Raw genomic sequence first — 14,979 nt, forward strand, 5'->3', positions numbered from 1 at the left:
CTTTCTCTCATACACACTAACTCATGTACACCCAGTACAAACATCTACATATTTATTTTCCAAAAGTGAAATTACTCTAGACATTAAAGTCTGAAACTTGCTTCCCCCCCGACCACATAATATACCAGTGATATCTTTCTAGGATATCACACATAACTTTTTCTCATGGTTTTAGCGGCTGCATTATATTTCACTTTAAAAATTAGCATTTTAACAAATACTTGGTTGGCTTTAATTTTCACAGTAAACCTTAGATTTAAAACAATCAATTATATGTAAAGCTTTAATGCTGTTTTTGACTTCCCATGACCCATATTATTTGATGCATGTATTTTAATCATATTTTGGAAATTATTTCTAATGAGTCAATAAACTTTCATTAACAGTTCTCAGTCCTAAAAACACTAGGAAGCACAGTGGATAGAGAAAGATAGCTAGAGAAATGCATTTTATATATATATATATATATATATATATATAATTTTAACTTTTTATTTTATATTGGAGTATAGCCAATTAACAATGCCGTGATAGTTTCAAGTGCACAGCAGAGCGACTCAGCCATACATAGGCATTTAATAATATATTAATGGAGTCTTGCATTTTGCTTTGATACAGAGGTCTACCATCTGGGTGGAATTAGGAATCAAGGTGAGCATTCTTGCTCGAGAGGCACTACCTACATCAGTCACCCCCAAAGACTCAGAGGAGCTTTAGAGAGGACACGACATCCTGCTAGGCATCACTTGGTGAGCAGTAATATCACACTTCTCTGAGACATTTATTCTGTACTTCAGCCCAGCCCGGCCCAGCCCAGTTGTAATGCTGGGAGGAGCACAGCAAAATAGAAGCTAGATATAAATAAGATCAACACTCCTTCAGGCTAAACTGTCCTGTAACATCTAGAGTGAACCTTCCAGCTCAATGAGAATGTCACTCTTGGGACAGAAAATGATGGGAGATAAACGGCAAGTTTCCAAGACTTTCAGAAAACAAAATCATTTGACTTCATTTATTAATAACTTATGGATTCAGTTCAGTTCAGTCACTCAGTCGTGTCCAACTCTTTGCGACCGCATGAATCGCAGCATGCCAGGCCTCCCTGTCCATCACCATCTCCTGGAATTCACTCAGACTCACGTCCATCGAGTCCGTGATGCCATCCAGCCATCTCATCCTCGGTCGTCCCCTTATCCTCCTGCCCCAAATCCCTATCAGCATCAGCGTCTTTTCCAATGAGTCAACTCTTCGCATGAGGTGGCCAAAGTACTGGAGCTTCAGCTTTAGCATCATTCCTTCCAAAGAAATCCCAGGGTTGATCTCCTTCAGAATGGACTGGTTGGATCTCCTTGCAGTCCAAGGGACTCTCAAGAGTCTTCTCCAACACCACAGTTCAAAAGCATCAATTCTTCGGTGCTCAGCCTTCTTCACAGTCCAACTCTCACATCCATACATGACCACTGGAAAAACCATAGCCTTGACTAGATGGACCTTAGTTGGCAAAGTAATGTCTCTGCTTCTGAATATGCTATCTAGGTTGGTCATAACTTTTCTTCCAAGGAGTAAGCGTCTTTTAATTTCATGGCTGCAGTCACCATCTGCAGTGATTTTGGAGCCCCCAAAATAAAGTCTGACACTGTTTCTACTGTTTCCCCATCTATTTCCCATAAAGTGATGGGACCGGATGCCGTGATCTTCGTTTTCTGAATGTTGAGCTTTAAGCCAACATTTTCACTCTCCTCTTTCACTTTCATCAAGAGGCTTTTTAGTTCCTCTTCACTTTCTGCCATAAGGGTGGTATCATCTGCATATCTGAGGTTATTGATATTTCTCCCGGCAATCTTGATTGCAGCTTGTGTTTATTCCAGTCCAGCGTTTCTCATGATGTAGTCTACATATAAGTTAAATAAGCAGGGTGACAATATACAGCCTTGATGTACTCCTTTACCTATTTGGAACCAGTCTGTTGTTCATGTCCAGTTTTAACTGGTGCTTCCTGACCTGCATACAGATTTCTCAAGAGGCAGGTCAGGTGGTCTGGTATTCCCATCTCTCTCAGAATTTTCCACAGTTTATTGTGATCCACACAGTCAAAGGCTTTGGCATAGTCAATAAGGCAGAAATAGATGTTTTTCTGGAACTCTCTTGTTTTTTCCATGATCCAGTGGATGTTGGCAATTTGATCTCTGGTTCCTCTGCCTTTTCTAAAACCAGCTTGAACATCAGGGAGTTCACGGTTCACATATTGCTGAAGTCTCACTTGGAGAATTTTGAGCATTACTTTGCTAGCATGTGAGATGAGTGCAATTGTGCAGTAGATTGAGCATTCTTTGGCATTGCCTTTCTTTGGGATTGGAATGAAAACTGACCTTTTCCAGTCCTGTGGCCACTGCTGAGTTTTCCAAACTTGCTGGCATATTGAGTGCAGCACTTTCACAGCATCATCTTTCAGGATTTGAAACAGCTCAACTGGAATTCCATCACCTCCACTAGCTTTGTTCATAGTGATGCTTTCTAAGGCCCACTTGACTTCACTTTCCAAGATGTCTGGCTCTAGATTAGTGATCACATCATCATGATTATCTGGGTCGTGAAGATCTTTTTTGTACAGTTCTTCCATGTATTCTTGCTACCTCTTCTTAATATCTTCTGCTTCTGTAATGGAGTAGCCATCATGGTCAACAAGAGAGTCTGAAATGCAGTACTTGGATGCAATCTCAAAAACGACATAATGATCTCTGTTCATTTCCAAGGCAAACCATTCAGTATCACAGTTATCCAAGTCTATGCCCCAACCAGTAATGCTGAAGAAGCTGAAGTTGAACAGTTTTATGAAGACCTACAAGACCTTTTAGAACTAACACCCAAAAAAGATGTCCTTTTCATTATAGGGGACTGGAATGCAAAAGTAGGAAATCAAGAAACACCTAGAGTAACAGGAAAATTTAGCCTTGGAATGCAGAATGAAGCAGGACAAAGACTAATAGAGTTTTGCCAAGAAAATGCACTAGTCATAGCAAACACCCTCTTCCAACAACACAAGAGAAGACTCTACACATGGACATCACCAGATGGTCAACACCAAATCAGATTGATTATATTCTTTGCAGCCAAGGATGGAGAAGCTCTATACAGTCAACAAAAACTAGACTGCGAGCTGACTGTGGCTCAGATCATGAACTCCTTATTGCCAAATTCAGACTGAAATTGAAGAAAGTAGGGAAAACCGCTAGACCATTCAGGTATGACCTAAATCAAATCCCTTATGATTATATAGTGGAAATGTGAAATAGATTTAAGGGCCTAGATCTGATAGATAGAGTGCCTGATGAACTATGGAATGAGGTTCGTGACATTGTACAGGAGACAGGGATCAAGACCATCCCCATAGAAAAGAAATGCAAAAAAGCAAAATGGCTGTCTGGGGAGGCCTTACAAATAGCTGTGAAAAGAAGAGAGGTGAAAAGCAAAGGAGAAAAGGAAAGATATTATAAGCATCTGAATGCAGAGTTCCAAAGAATAGCAAGAAGAGATAAGAAAGCCTTCTTCAGCGATCAATGCAAAGAAATAGAAGAAAAGAACAGAATGGGAAAGACTAGAGATCTCTTCAAGAAAATTAGAGATACCAAGGGAACTTTTCATGCAAAGATGGGCTTGATAAAGGACAGAAATTGTATGGACCTAACTTATGGATTGGAGTTTCTGATGTCCACTCTAATAGAAAGAAATGGAATTATTGGCAGCACTGTTCAAAAAGAGAAATGTGCTGAACATTCCATTTGTTCATTGGTGTTTATAAAATTCCTAAATCAGCATTTATGTAATTATTGGTTAACTGACAACCTCCCAAATAAAATGTAAGTTCTGTGAGGGCAAAAGTTGTGTCCTTACTCATGCTCTTGCACTTTTACCCACTGTGGGAGATAGAGACATTTAAGAAAAAAAAAAAAAAAGAAAAATCAATTGTGGTTTTAATCACAATTGCACTAAGTTTTTAAAGGAGAAGACTGGATCTGACCAGCTCAGAGAGCTAAAATTGAGCTAAAATGTAAAACGCATGCAAGAGAGGAGGGAGCAAAGGAGCTGTGTGGACAGAGGGATGAGCCAAGGCCCTGAGGTGGCTGAGAGCAGAGCACTGGAAGGAGAGAAAGAAGCTCAAGAGTGAGGCTGGTGCAGGGCATCAGGAGCATGAAGTGGGCTGGACATATAGGCAGGAAATAGATGATGCAAAACTCTACAGCCCAGGGAGTTTGGTCTTACTGTTGGTGCAATGAATAGCCATTGAAGGGTTTTAAGCAAAAGAACAATAGGATAAGAGCTGCAGTATTAGAAGAGACCTTGTAAACACTGAGTGGATTAGAGGGGATAAAAGAAATATGGAGAAAATAATTAGGAGATTGTTGCAGTGATATCCAAAAGACAACAATAGTCTGGACTAGAATGACAGGGATGGGAAGAAATAGACTCAGATCTGTGCCAGGAGGAAAGTCAAAGGACTTGTCATTATTTAAATGCAGTGGATGAGGAAAGACCAGATTAAGAGTAACTACCTGGATTCTAGGTGTGGCAGCTGCTGGAAAAGCTACTCACTGAGAAGGAGGTTCAAGTATGGTAAGAAAGACCATGGGTTGTATGGACAGGAATTGAAATTAGCATCCACTAACATTGAGGGCTGTGCCAAGCTGGGTCAATGATATGCTTTAAATGGATCATCTAATTCATCCTAACTGCCATCCTATAAAATAGGTGCTGTTGCTCCCACATTTAGAGATGAGAAAACTGAGATTTGGAAAGGCTTAGTAATTTATCGCCATTCTCAGAGCTAAACATTGGCTGAGCTGGGATGTGAACCTGGATTTCCTTGGTTCTAAAGCAGATGGTTCTTAATTACCAGCCCATATTGCTTCATGACAACTGAGGTCTACTTAGGAAAAATTTCATGGTTTCAAAAGGGCATGATACTTACCCTAGAACTCTGAAGCCAAACCTTTCTCGGAAACCTTCAGTTTTCCTCTCCAGGCCTCCCAGAACAACTGTCCACATCAGCAAGATGATTCTACACTTTCTCCCATCCTTAACTCCCCACCCACTCAGGCTTTTGGCCAAACTTCAAGGTTACCTCCAGTTGCCCTATCTCCTCAATTTTGCCTTCTCTGAATTAATATGATATTTTCAGTCTCACCACTTAGTTTGGCAGCACTCATATGAGGGCTACCCTGCAGGATGTCCATATAGTCTCAACTTCCTCACATTTTATTGTTCCTATTGTGGATTTTTTTTTTTTAACAGTATATACTGACTGTCTTATAAAGCCTTTCAAGCATTGAAGTCAGATTGTTGTAAATAAGCTAATAAACACAAAAACTGTGACACTCTGGTTCTGGCTGCCAACCAACAGCTCTGTTTTACCAATGTTATTATCTCTAGCTGTGGAGTGGAATCTCATTATACATTGCATTTAAATTACACATTCATTTATATATTCTTGGCAGAGCAAGAGACAGAGAACATGCACATTTTAAACAGAGCAGGCCATTATGCATGCCATTCTAATCCATAAGCATGTGTCCCATAAAATAGGAGAGGAATTAACTGATTTGAGTCCCTAAAGATCTTTTCCAGTATGAGTAATTATCTGGACAAACTCTGATTTTAGTGTATAAAGGTACATATTTTAGATAAACCACAATCTCTAATTTTAAGTCAACTATTCTTCCTATTGCTCTATTAAGGAACCTATCCTAGTGACCTATCCCAAGATTAGGGGGAAATTTGGGTCTCCTGGACTAATCAAGAGATAGTAAGAGATTGTCCCTGGCAATTCTGATAACACAAGACTTTCACACCATACTTTCTTTTGGGATCTACCCCTAAGATATGACTACAGTGATGGCAGTATATGTTCGGTTAATCATCTGACTTTTAAATTGTATTCTCCCTTTATTATTGAAAATAAATAAGGGAACTAGAAAATGAAAAGTGCTGATACAACTGATAAACACGTGTCTCCAACAAATGAGGCAAAGATGGAAATCATTCGGCCTCCTGAAGTCAAATGTGAAAAAAGAAGAACCCAGCTATGCAAGAGGAATGGAATTCTAACTTGGGTCCGAAAAGCAAACAATTATTAGGGATTTTATAATCACCTTTGATTTTCTGGAAAAGAGCCTCCCCAGTCACAGCCACAAATCTAAATGCACACATAAAATTATGATACGGGTGCATTATCAGAAGGTCATGTCAAACAGAACACTATCACTCTGAACTACCCTGCTGCCTACTGGGCAGATAGATTAATTCTTGCTTCTCAGCATCCTCAGGATTTTCTTTGTGCCATCAGCGTACAATTTCAGGCTTATCTATTGGAAACATAGTTGCCAGTACCTATCACTATTTAGACTGTAAGCTCCTTGCAGGCAGCTTCTAGGCCTTACTCATCTCTGTGTCTTCAGTGCCTTAGAGAATGCCTGACTAAAAGAGGGTGCTGTACAAGAGCTGGAGAGTGAATAAATAAGTGAACAGTCAGATTTACCTCTCTGAGATTCATTTCCTCTTATGAATCAGAGAAGAAAAATGACACAGCCCAATGGCCATCAGGTTGTTGTCTCCAGCACGGAGCTACACTTTGTACATGGCTCTGGCCTTACCTATCCAGAGAAATGCAGCAAAGGTGAAAAATCGATGCTGTTGTGAGCAGGACATCCAGAGATGTCCGGACAAGGCAGAACATCTCCCCGTAAATCCAGATGTCTTGAACCAGCTCAATGGCACCAAAGGGCATCACCAGCACTGACACCAGCAGATCCGCAAAGGCAAGAGACACAATGAAATAATTGGTTTTTATTTTCCTGTGGGTGAAAAAGTGTAAGGGAAGAGGCAGTGGGAAAGACGAAGGAAAGAGGTTAGGGGGAAGGAGCAGGGGAGAAAAGAGAAGGAAAGGGAAGCAAAGAAATAAGAGAAGAAGGGAGGGAAAAAAGGAGAGAGAAGTCAGATGTGCAACATATTCTGTGAGATTCAGTTTCCCCTTCTGTCTTGTGTGCAGTCCAGTCACTTTGGACTTTTCCAGACTCCTGGCACCATAAGTCCTCTCTTGCCCTCATCTGTGACCACACTGCCCTGACTTGAGCCCCCCCCCCCCATGCACAGAGACCCTCTCGAGGGTCTTTATGGGGTGTTCTCTCTCCCTACTGTTGGCCTAGCTATACCCTATACCCTACCGAATCGTTGGGCCTCAGTTTAGTTGTTCCCAGGAAACCCTCCAAAGGTGAACCCCCTCACAAAGAGTGTCAAATTCCACCATTTTCCACTTTTAGACTGACTACCATGTGCCTCACATTTGTCACAGTGCTTAGAATTTCGTTTTTATGTTCTATGTTGATTAGAGCATGTCTTACTTTAAGAGGAAGATAGCAGCAGATGGGACAGAACTGAACCTTTCATCCCCTTTGTGGCCTGGTGGATCTTAATCTAGGCTGCACAATAGAATCACCTAGTAAATGTATCTAAATATCAGTGCCCAGGTCTTGCCCTCGGAGAAGGCGATGGCACCCCACTCCAGTACTGTTGCCTGGAAAATCCCATGGACAGAGGAGCCTGGTCGGCTGCAGTCCATGGGGTCGCGAAGAGTCAGACATGACTGAGCGACTTCCCTTTCACTTTTCACTTTCATGCATTGGAGAAGGAAATGGCAACTCACTCCAGTGTTCTTGCCTGGAGAATCCCAGGGACAGTGGAGCCCGGTGGGCTGCCATCTATGGGGTCACACAGAGTCAGACACGACTGAAGTGACTTAGCAGCAGCAGCAGCAGCAGCAGGTCTTGCCCTGGATCTATTACTTCAGGGACTCTGTGTGATGAACCCACCTACCCACCCCTAAGCTCACCAAATAAAATATACGGCACTCAGTTAAATGTGAACCTCAGATACACAACAAATAATTTTCTAATATAAATATATTTCAGATATCACATGAGACACACTCCTGCAATACATTAGTAATTTTTAAAGGGTCTTTAAGTGATTCTAATTGCAGCCAAGGATGAAGTGGAAAGAGCAGAAGACCAAGGTTTAAATCTTAGATCAGCCACTAGTCAGCTATCCTTTTGGGGCTTCCCTGGTGGCTTAGATGGTAAAGAATCTGCCTACAGTGCAGGAGACCCAGGTTCAGTCCCTGAGTAAGGAAGATCCCCTGGAGAAGGGAAAGGCAACCCACTCCAGTATTCTAGCCTGGAGAATCCCATGGACAGAGGAGCTTGGTGGGTTATAGTCCATGAGGTCACAAAGAGTCGGACATGACTAAGCGACTAAGCACACACACAGCTATCCTTTCTTTGAATCAGTTAATAAAGTGAGGAGGTTAGATATGCTCTCAGACATTATACATATAGTGATCACAACTATTGCAAAAAAAAACAACAGAGGAAAAAATCAGGATGGAAATGCACTTACATGCTTATACTTGTTATGTTAGAACTATGAGATTATATGTGATTTTTTTCCCCTGCTCCATTTTCCAAACATCATTGCCATGTATCTTTTCCCCTTCATAGCTATAAATTCTAGTGGAAATTATAAATTCAGACTCCAGTTCTCCAGGGAGAGCCCCGAACTCCACCCAGGTTTTCTCATGAGATTGCCTCATGTGACTCACCTGAGCTGCCTGTCCCTGCACACAGCCACCATCACCAGCAGGTTCCCCAAGATAGCCATCAGGATAACTGCCGAGAGAAATGTGAGCAGCACGACCTTCTCCACTGACTTGAAACCCTCCTTGGAACTGGAAGACACACAAACACGAAGAACTGAGCAAAACTCTTAAGACACAAAAAGACAATTAGTTTTTTCCTTCATTCATTTTCAGAAAGGTAACTTCACTGTCGAAGCTGCAAACACACGTGTATTGTACACCTAATATATGCCAATGTTTGCACTTGTCACTTTACATGTTATTCTGGTTAACTCCTACATAATGAGAAGGAGGATGCTCAGAGAGGTGTTAACTACCCTGAGATTGCACAGTGATTCTCTATGAGAGAACTTGAGGCTTTCCTTCAAGAGCACTGAGCTTAGCTTGTGCTCAGAAAGCTTATTTGGTTGATTCTTGTTTGGCACACCAACACAGCTAGGTTGTAAGCTCCATGAGGCAGGGACATTGCCTGTTTTCTCCACTGACAAATTCAATTTCAATATATCATTCATATTTAGTGAATGAAGGAATGATGGCATCAAATGAGCAAATGAAGGTAACTTGAACCAGTATCTGTGTGAACACAAAGGCCATCTGTGTTCAGTACCTCATCCCAGTCCACACAGAAGCTGCTGTGTGCAGGTGGGCTGTCCAAGGACTAGGTCACAGCTTGAAGGTTGTTTGTTCCTAAATGGCTGACTTGGACAAACTGTTCTTGGATTATGTGAAGACCGCTGAAATACAGAATCCATCAGTAAATCCAGGGATTCCTTTCACTGCCTTTAACTACATTTCTTTTGGTGCCCAATACAACAGTTCAAATTTGTGTGCTTGTGAATTTCACCAACCGATTCATTTCTATAAACCCAACCCTCCTAATGTCAATTCAACATTTTGTCTTACTAACTTGGAAGTGAGTATCCCCTGTCAACAAAAGCACAATAAATGCAGATTATTCAAAAGCTGCAGGAAAATGTTTGCTTTTTAATATGTTTTTTAAAATGTTCTTTTTAAATGAAGTTTCAAAGGATCTTAAAACTTTTAGACTTAAACACACATTTCAATATGGAGAAACTAAGACCCAGTGAGAGGAAATGAGTGGCCAGAGTGTGTTAGCATCTAGACTGGGAGAAGCTGCTTGTTCTTTAGGGCACCACTGGGTACTCATGCAAGAGTGAACATCGACATTTTAGGAATCAGCGAACTAAAATGGACTGGAATGGGTGAATTTAATTCTGATGACCATTGTATCTACTACTGTGGGCAAGAATCCCTTAGAAGAAATGGAGTAGCCCTCATAGTCAACAAAAAGAGTCTGAAATACAGTATTTGGATACAATCCCCCAAACGACAGAATGATCTCAGTTCGTTTCCAAGGCAAACCATTCAATATCACAGTAATCCAAGTCTATGCCCTGACCAATAATGCTAAAGAAGCTGAAGTTGAACTGTTCTACAAGACATTCTAGAACTAACACCTCAAAAAAGATGTCCTTTTCATTATAGGAGACTGGAATGAAAAAGTACAAAGTCAAGAAACCCCTGGAGTAACACAAATTTGGCCTTGGAGTACAGAATGCAGCAGGGCAAAGGCAAACAGTTTTGCCAAGAGAAAGCACTGGTCATAGCAAACACCTTCTTCCAACAAGACAGGAGAAGACTCTACACATGGTCATCACCAGATGGTCAATACTGAAATCAGATTAATTATATTCTTTGCAGCCAAAGATGGAGAAGCTCTATACAGTCATCAAAAACAAGACGGGGAGCTGACTGTGGCTCAGATCATGAACTCCTTATTGTCAAATTCAGACTTAAATTGAAGAAAGTAGGGAAAACCACTAGACCATTCAGGTATGACCTAAATCAAATCCTTAATGATTATACAGTGGAAGAGAGAAATAGATTCAAGGGATTAGATCTGATAGAGTGTCTGAAGAACTATGGACAGAGATTTGTGACATTGTACAGGAGACAGGGATCAAGATCATCCCTAAGAAAAAGAAATGCAAAAAGGCAGAATGGTTGTCTGAGGAGGCTTTACAAATAGCTGAGAAACGAAGAAAAGTGAAAGGCAAAGGAGGAAAGGAAAGATATACTCATTAGAATGCAGAGTTCCAAAGAATAGCATGGAGAGATAAGAAAGCCTTCCTCAGTGATCAATGCAAAGAAATAGAGGAAAACAATAGAATGGGAAAGACCAGAGACCTCTTTAAGAAAATTAGAGATACCAAGGGAATGTTTCATGCAAAGGTGGGCACAATAAAAGACTGAAATGGTATGGACCTAACAGAAGCAGAAGATATTAAGAAGAGGTGGCAAGAAAACACAGAAGAACTATACAAAAAAGATCTTCATGACCCAGATAATCATGATGGTGTGATCATTCACCTAGAGCCAGACATCCTGGAATGCAAAGTCAAGTGGACCTTGGGAAACATCACTATGAACAAAGCTAGTGGAGGTGATGGAATTCCAGTTGAGCTATTTCAAATCCTAAAAGATGATGCTGTGAAAGTGCTGCACTCAATATGGCAGCAAATTTAGAAAACTCAACAGTAGCCAAAGGACTGGAAAAGGTCAGTTTTCATTCCAATCCCAAAGAAAGGCAATGCCAAAGAATGCTCAAACTACCATGCCATAGCACTCATCTCACATGTTAGTAAAGTAATGCTCAAAATTCTCCAAGTGAGGCTTCAGCAGTACATGAACCATGAATTTCCAGATGTTCAAGCTGGATTTAGAAAAGGCAGAGGAACCAAAGGAAGCAAATATCAAATTGCCAACATCTATCGGATCAGTGAAAAAGCAAGGGAGTTCCAGAAAAACATCTATTTCTGCTTTATTGACTATACCAAAGCCTTTGACTGTGTGGATCACAAAAAACTCTGGAAAATTCTTTAAGAAATGGGAACACCAGACCACCCGACCTACCTATTGAGAAATCTGTATACAGATCAGGAAGCAATAGTTAGAACTGAACATGGAACAACAGACTGGTTCCAAATAAGAAAAGGAGTACATCAAGGCTGTATATTGTCACCCTGCTTATTTAACTTATATGCATGGTGCATCATGAGAAACACTGGGCTGGATGAAGCACAAGCTGGAATCAAGATTGCCAGAAGAAATATCAGTAACCTCAGATATGCAGATGACACCATCCTTATGGCAAAAGTCAAGAGGAACTAAAGAGTCTCTTGATGAAAGTGAAAGAGGAGAGTGAATAAAGTGGCTTAAAGCTCAACATTCAGAAAACTAAGATCATGGCATCTGGTCCCATCACTTCATGGGAAATAGATGGGGAAACAGTGGAAACAGTGTCAGACTTTATTTTGAGGGGGCTCCAAAATCACTGCAGATGGTGACTGTAGCCATGAAATTGAAAGATGCTTGCTCCTTGAAAGAAAAGTTATGACCAACCTAGATAGCATATTAAAAAGCAGAGACATGACTTTGCCAACAAAGGTTCATCTAGTCAAAGCTATGGTTTTTCCAGTAGTCATGTATGGATGTGAGAGTTGGATTATAAAGAAAGCTGAGCACCCAAGTATTGATGCTTTGAACTGTGGTGTTGGAGAAGACTCTTGAGAGTCCCTTAAACAGCAAGAAGATCTAACCAGTCCATCCTAAGGGGGATCAGTCCTGAATATTCATTGGAAGGGCTGATGGTGAAGCTGAATCTCCAATATTTTGGCCACCTGATGCGAACTGACTGATTTAAAAAGACCCTGATGCTGGGAAAGATTGAAGGCAGGAGGAGAAGGGGACGACAGAGGATGAGATGGTTGGGTGGCATCACAGACTCAGTGGACATGAGTTTGAGTAAACTCCGGGAGTTGGTGATGGACAGGGAGGCCTGGTGTCCATGGGGTTGCAAAGAGTCGGACATGACTGAGCGACTAAAGCGAACTGAACTGGGCACTCAGGTCCCAACAACAAAAAAGAATATCTTCACTTGAGCTCTTTTGATTGAAAAGCAAGATAGCTGATAGTTTGAAATGGCAGCAGCCCGGCAAGCTTGGGCTCTGGCTTTGTCTGAAACCTTTTTTGTTAAACCTGACATGGAAGACAAGATGACAACTGGAATAAAGAATCAGAAATTTCCTCTCAGCTCACAAGTAGCTTTGTTGCTTCTCTGAAATCCTTATGGCTGGATTCAGATGAAAAAAATTTTAGGTTATATCCATCTAAATCACCCTTCTGCACCTAAATTCCAACTATTGCTGGTACTAATCATAGACAGGTGAGATTTAACTCAATGAGGAAAGACTTCAGTAGGCTGTTTAGCGCACCCCAAACTATTTCGATTTTAGGCCACGTTAACTGAGGTAAAGTGTCTAATAAAGGAGGTAATAATGCTTTTTGCCTTGTCTTCTTGGAGGCTCTGACTCAGAACCCCTGTGAAACTTGTTCCCCTCTCTAGGTCTCTAAACCTGTGCCTTCTTCTTGGAATGCTTCTCAATATTCAGGTTTCAGATTAAAGTTCACTCCCATTTAATGTGAACTCAAACATTTTTCATTTTCTTATAGCCTTTATTGTTATCCAGAATAATAACTTCTGTCATTATTGTCTGTGCCCTACCTCAACAGACTGACTTTCGGTTATCTTTTTCACCACAATGTGCCCGGCACAGGTTCTAACCTATACCATATGCAGTGAAAAGGTAGATGCAGTATACAGAAAGTGCATAATTACTTGCTGAGAGAAAGATACTGAATTCATAATGGTGAGGCTTATTCTTCAACGTCTTTGGACAGGTTGCAGGTATAGAAAAGGTTTTACCTAGACAAGAGGAGACCCAGGGATGAGACATAAAAGCTATTTTTAACTCTCTGAGGACTGTCCTTTGAAATAAGAGTAGATTTATGCATTAGTTCATTCAACAATACTTTCGAAGCACCTGCCCTGCATGAGGCATTGTTGTAGCCTTAGAGCAGCAGAAATAAGCCAAACAGAGAGCAATAAATAGATAAGCAAGAATTAGATACATTTAGCTAGTAATAGGAACTGCAAGATGCAGATGACACCACCCTTATGGCAGAAAGTGAAGGGGAACTAAAAAGCCTCTTGATGAAAGTTAAAGAGGAGAGTGAAAAAGTTGGCTTAAAACTCAACATTCAGAAAACGAAGATCATGGCATCCGGTCCCATCACTTCATGGCAAAGAGATGGGGAAACAGTGGAAACAGTGTCAGACTTTATTTTATAGGGCTCCAAAATCACTGCAGATGGTGACTGCAGCCATGAAATTAAAAGACGCTTACTCCTTGGAAGAAAAGTTATGACTAACCTAGATAGCATATTCAAAAGCAGAGACATTACTTTGCCGACTAAGCTCTGTCTAGTCAAGGCTATGGTTTTCCAGTGGTCATGTATGGATTTGAGAGTTGGACTGTGAAGAAGGCTGAGGGCAGAAGAATTGATGCTTTGGGACTGTGGTGTTGGATAAGACTCCTGCAAGTCCCTTGGACTGCAAGGAGATCCAACCAGTCCATTCTGAAGGAGGTCAGCCCTGGGATTTCTTTGGAAGGAATGATGCTGAAGCTGAAACTCCAGTACTTTGGCCACCTCATGTGAAGAGTTGACTCATTGGAAAAGACTCTGATGCTGGGAGGGATTGGGGGCAGGAGGAGAAGGGGACGACAGAGGATGAGATGGCTGGATGGCATCACTGACTTGATGGATGTGAGTCTGGGTGAACTCCGGAAGTTGGTGATGGACAGGGAGGCCTAGCTGCTGCAATTCATGGGGTCCCAAAGAGTCGGACATGACTGAGCATGGGCACAATAACTTTCTTATAACTAAGGATGATCCACAGTAGCTTCCCAGTGTTGTTTTGAGTGCCCTGGCTCAGGAAGTGTTTAAGAATATCTAGGTGTCAATTAAATACGACTTCACACCTATTAGGATAGTTATTATAAAAACAAAACAAAACTGAGAAATAACAAGTGTTGGTGAGAATGACAATACACTGGAACTTCAGTGCATTTCTGATAGAAATGTAAAATGGAACAACTGCTATGGAAAACAGTTTGGTGCTTTCTCAAAATGCTAAATATAGAATGACTATATGATTCAGCAGTATCAGTCCTAGGTATACACTCCGGAAGAAGTAAAAGCATGGACATGAATAGAGATATTCACTTCAATGTTCATAATAGCATTATTCACAATAGCCAAAAAGTAGAAACAACTCAAGAGTCCATCAACAGGTGAAAGGATAAAAAGAATGCAGTATATACATACTATGGAATTTTTGTTCAGTCATAAAAAGATATTAACTTCTCATC

General features: G+C 41.0%; 1 protein-coding gene across 1 annotated transcript in view; it reads right to left on the reverse strand.

Moving 5' to 3' along the window:
• HTR4 (5-hydroxytryptamine receptor 4) overlaps window positions 1–14,979 on the reverse strand; it is a 175,473-nt gene that overhangs the window by 46,836 nt on the left and 113,658 nt on the right. The window contains exons 6-7 of the mRNA XM_068981116.1: window positions 8,651–8,813; window positions 6,648–6,848 (exon numbers count right to left, since the gene is read on the reverse strand). Of these exons, the coding sequence (XP_068837217.1) occupies window positions 6,648–6,848; window positions 8,651–8,813 (364 nt within the window). The remainder of the gene's footprint in view (window positions 1–6,647; window positions 6,849–8,650; window positions 8,814–14,979) is intronic.

This window comes from Capricornis sumatraensis, chromosome 9 (assembly GCF_032405125.1).
Source record: "Capricornis sumatraensis isolate serow.1 chromosome 9, serow.2, whole genome shotgun sequence".
Taxonomy (NCBI): domain Eukaryota; kingdom Metazoa; phylum Chordata; class Mammalia; order Artiodactyla; family Bovidae; genus Capricornis; species Capricornis sumatraensis.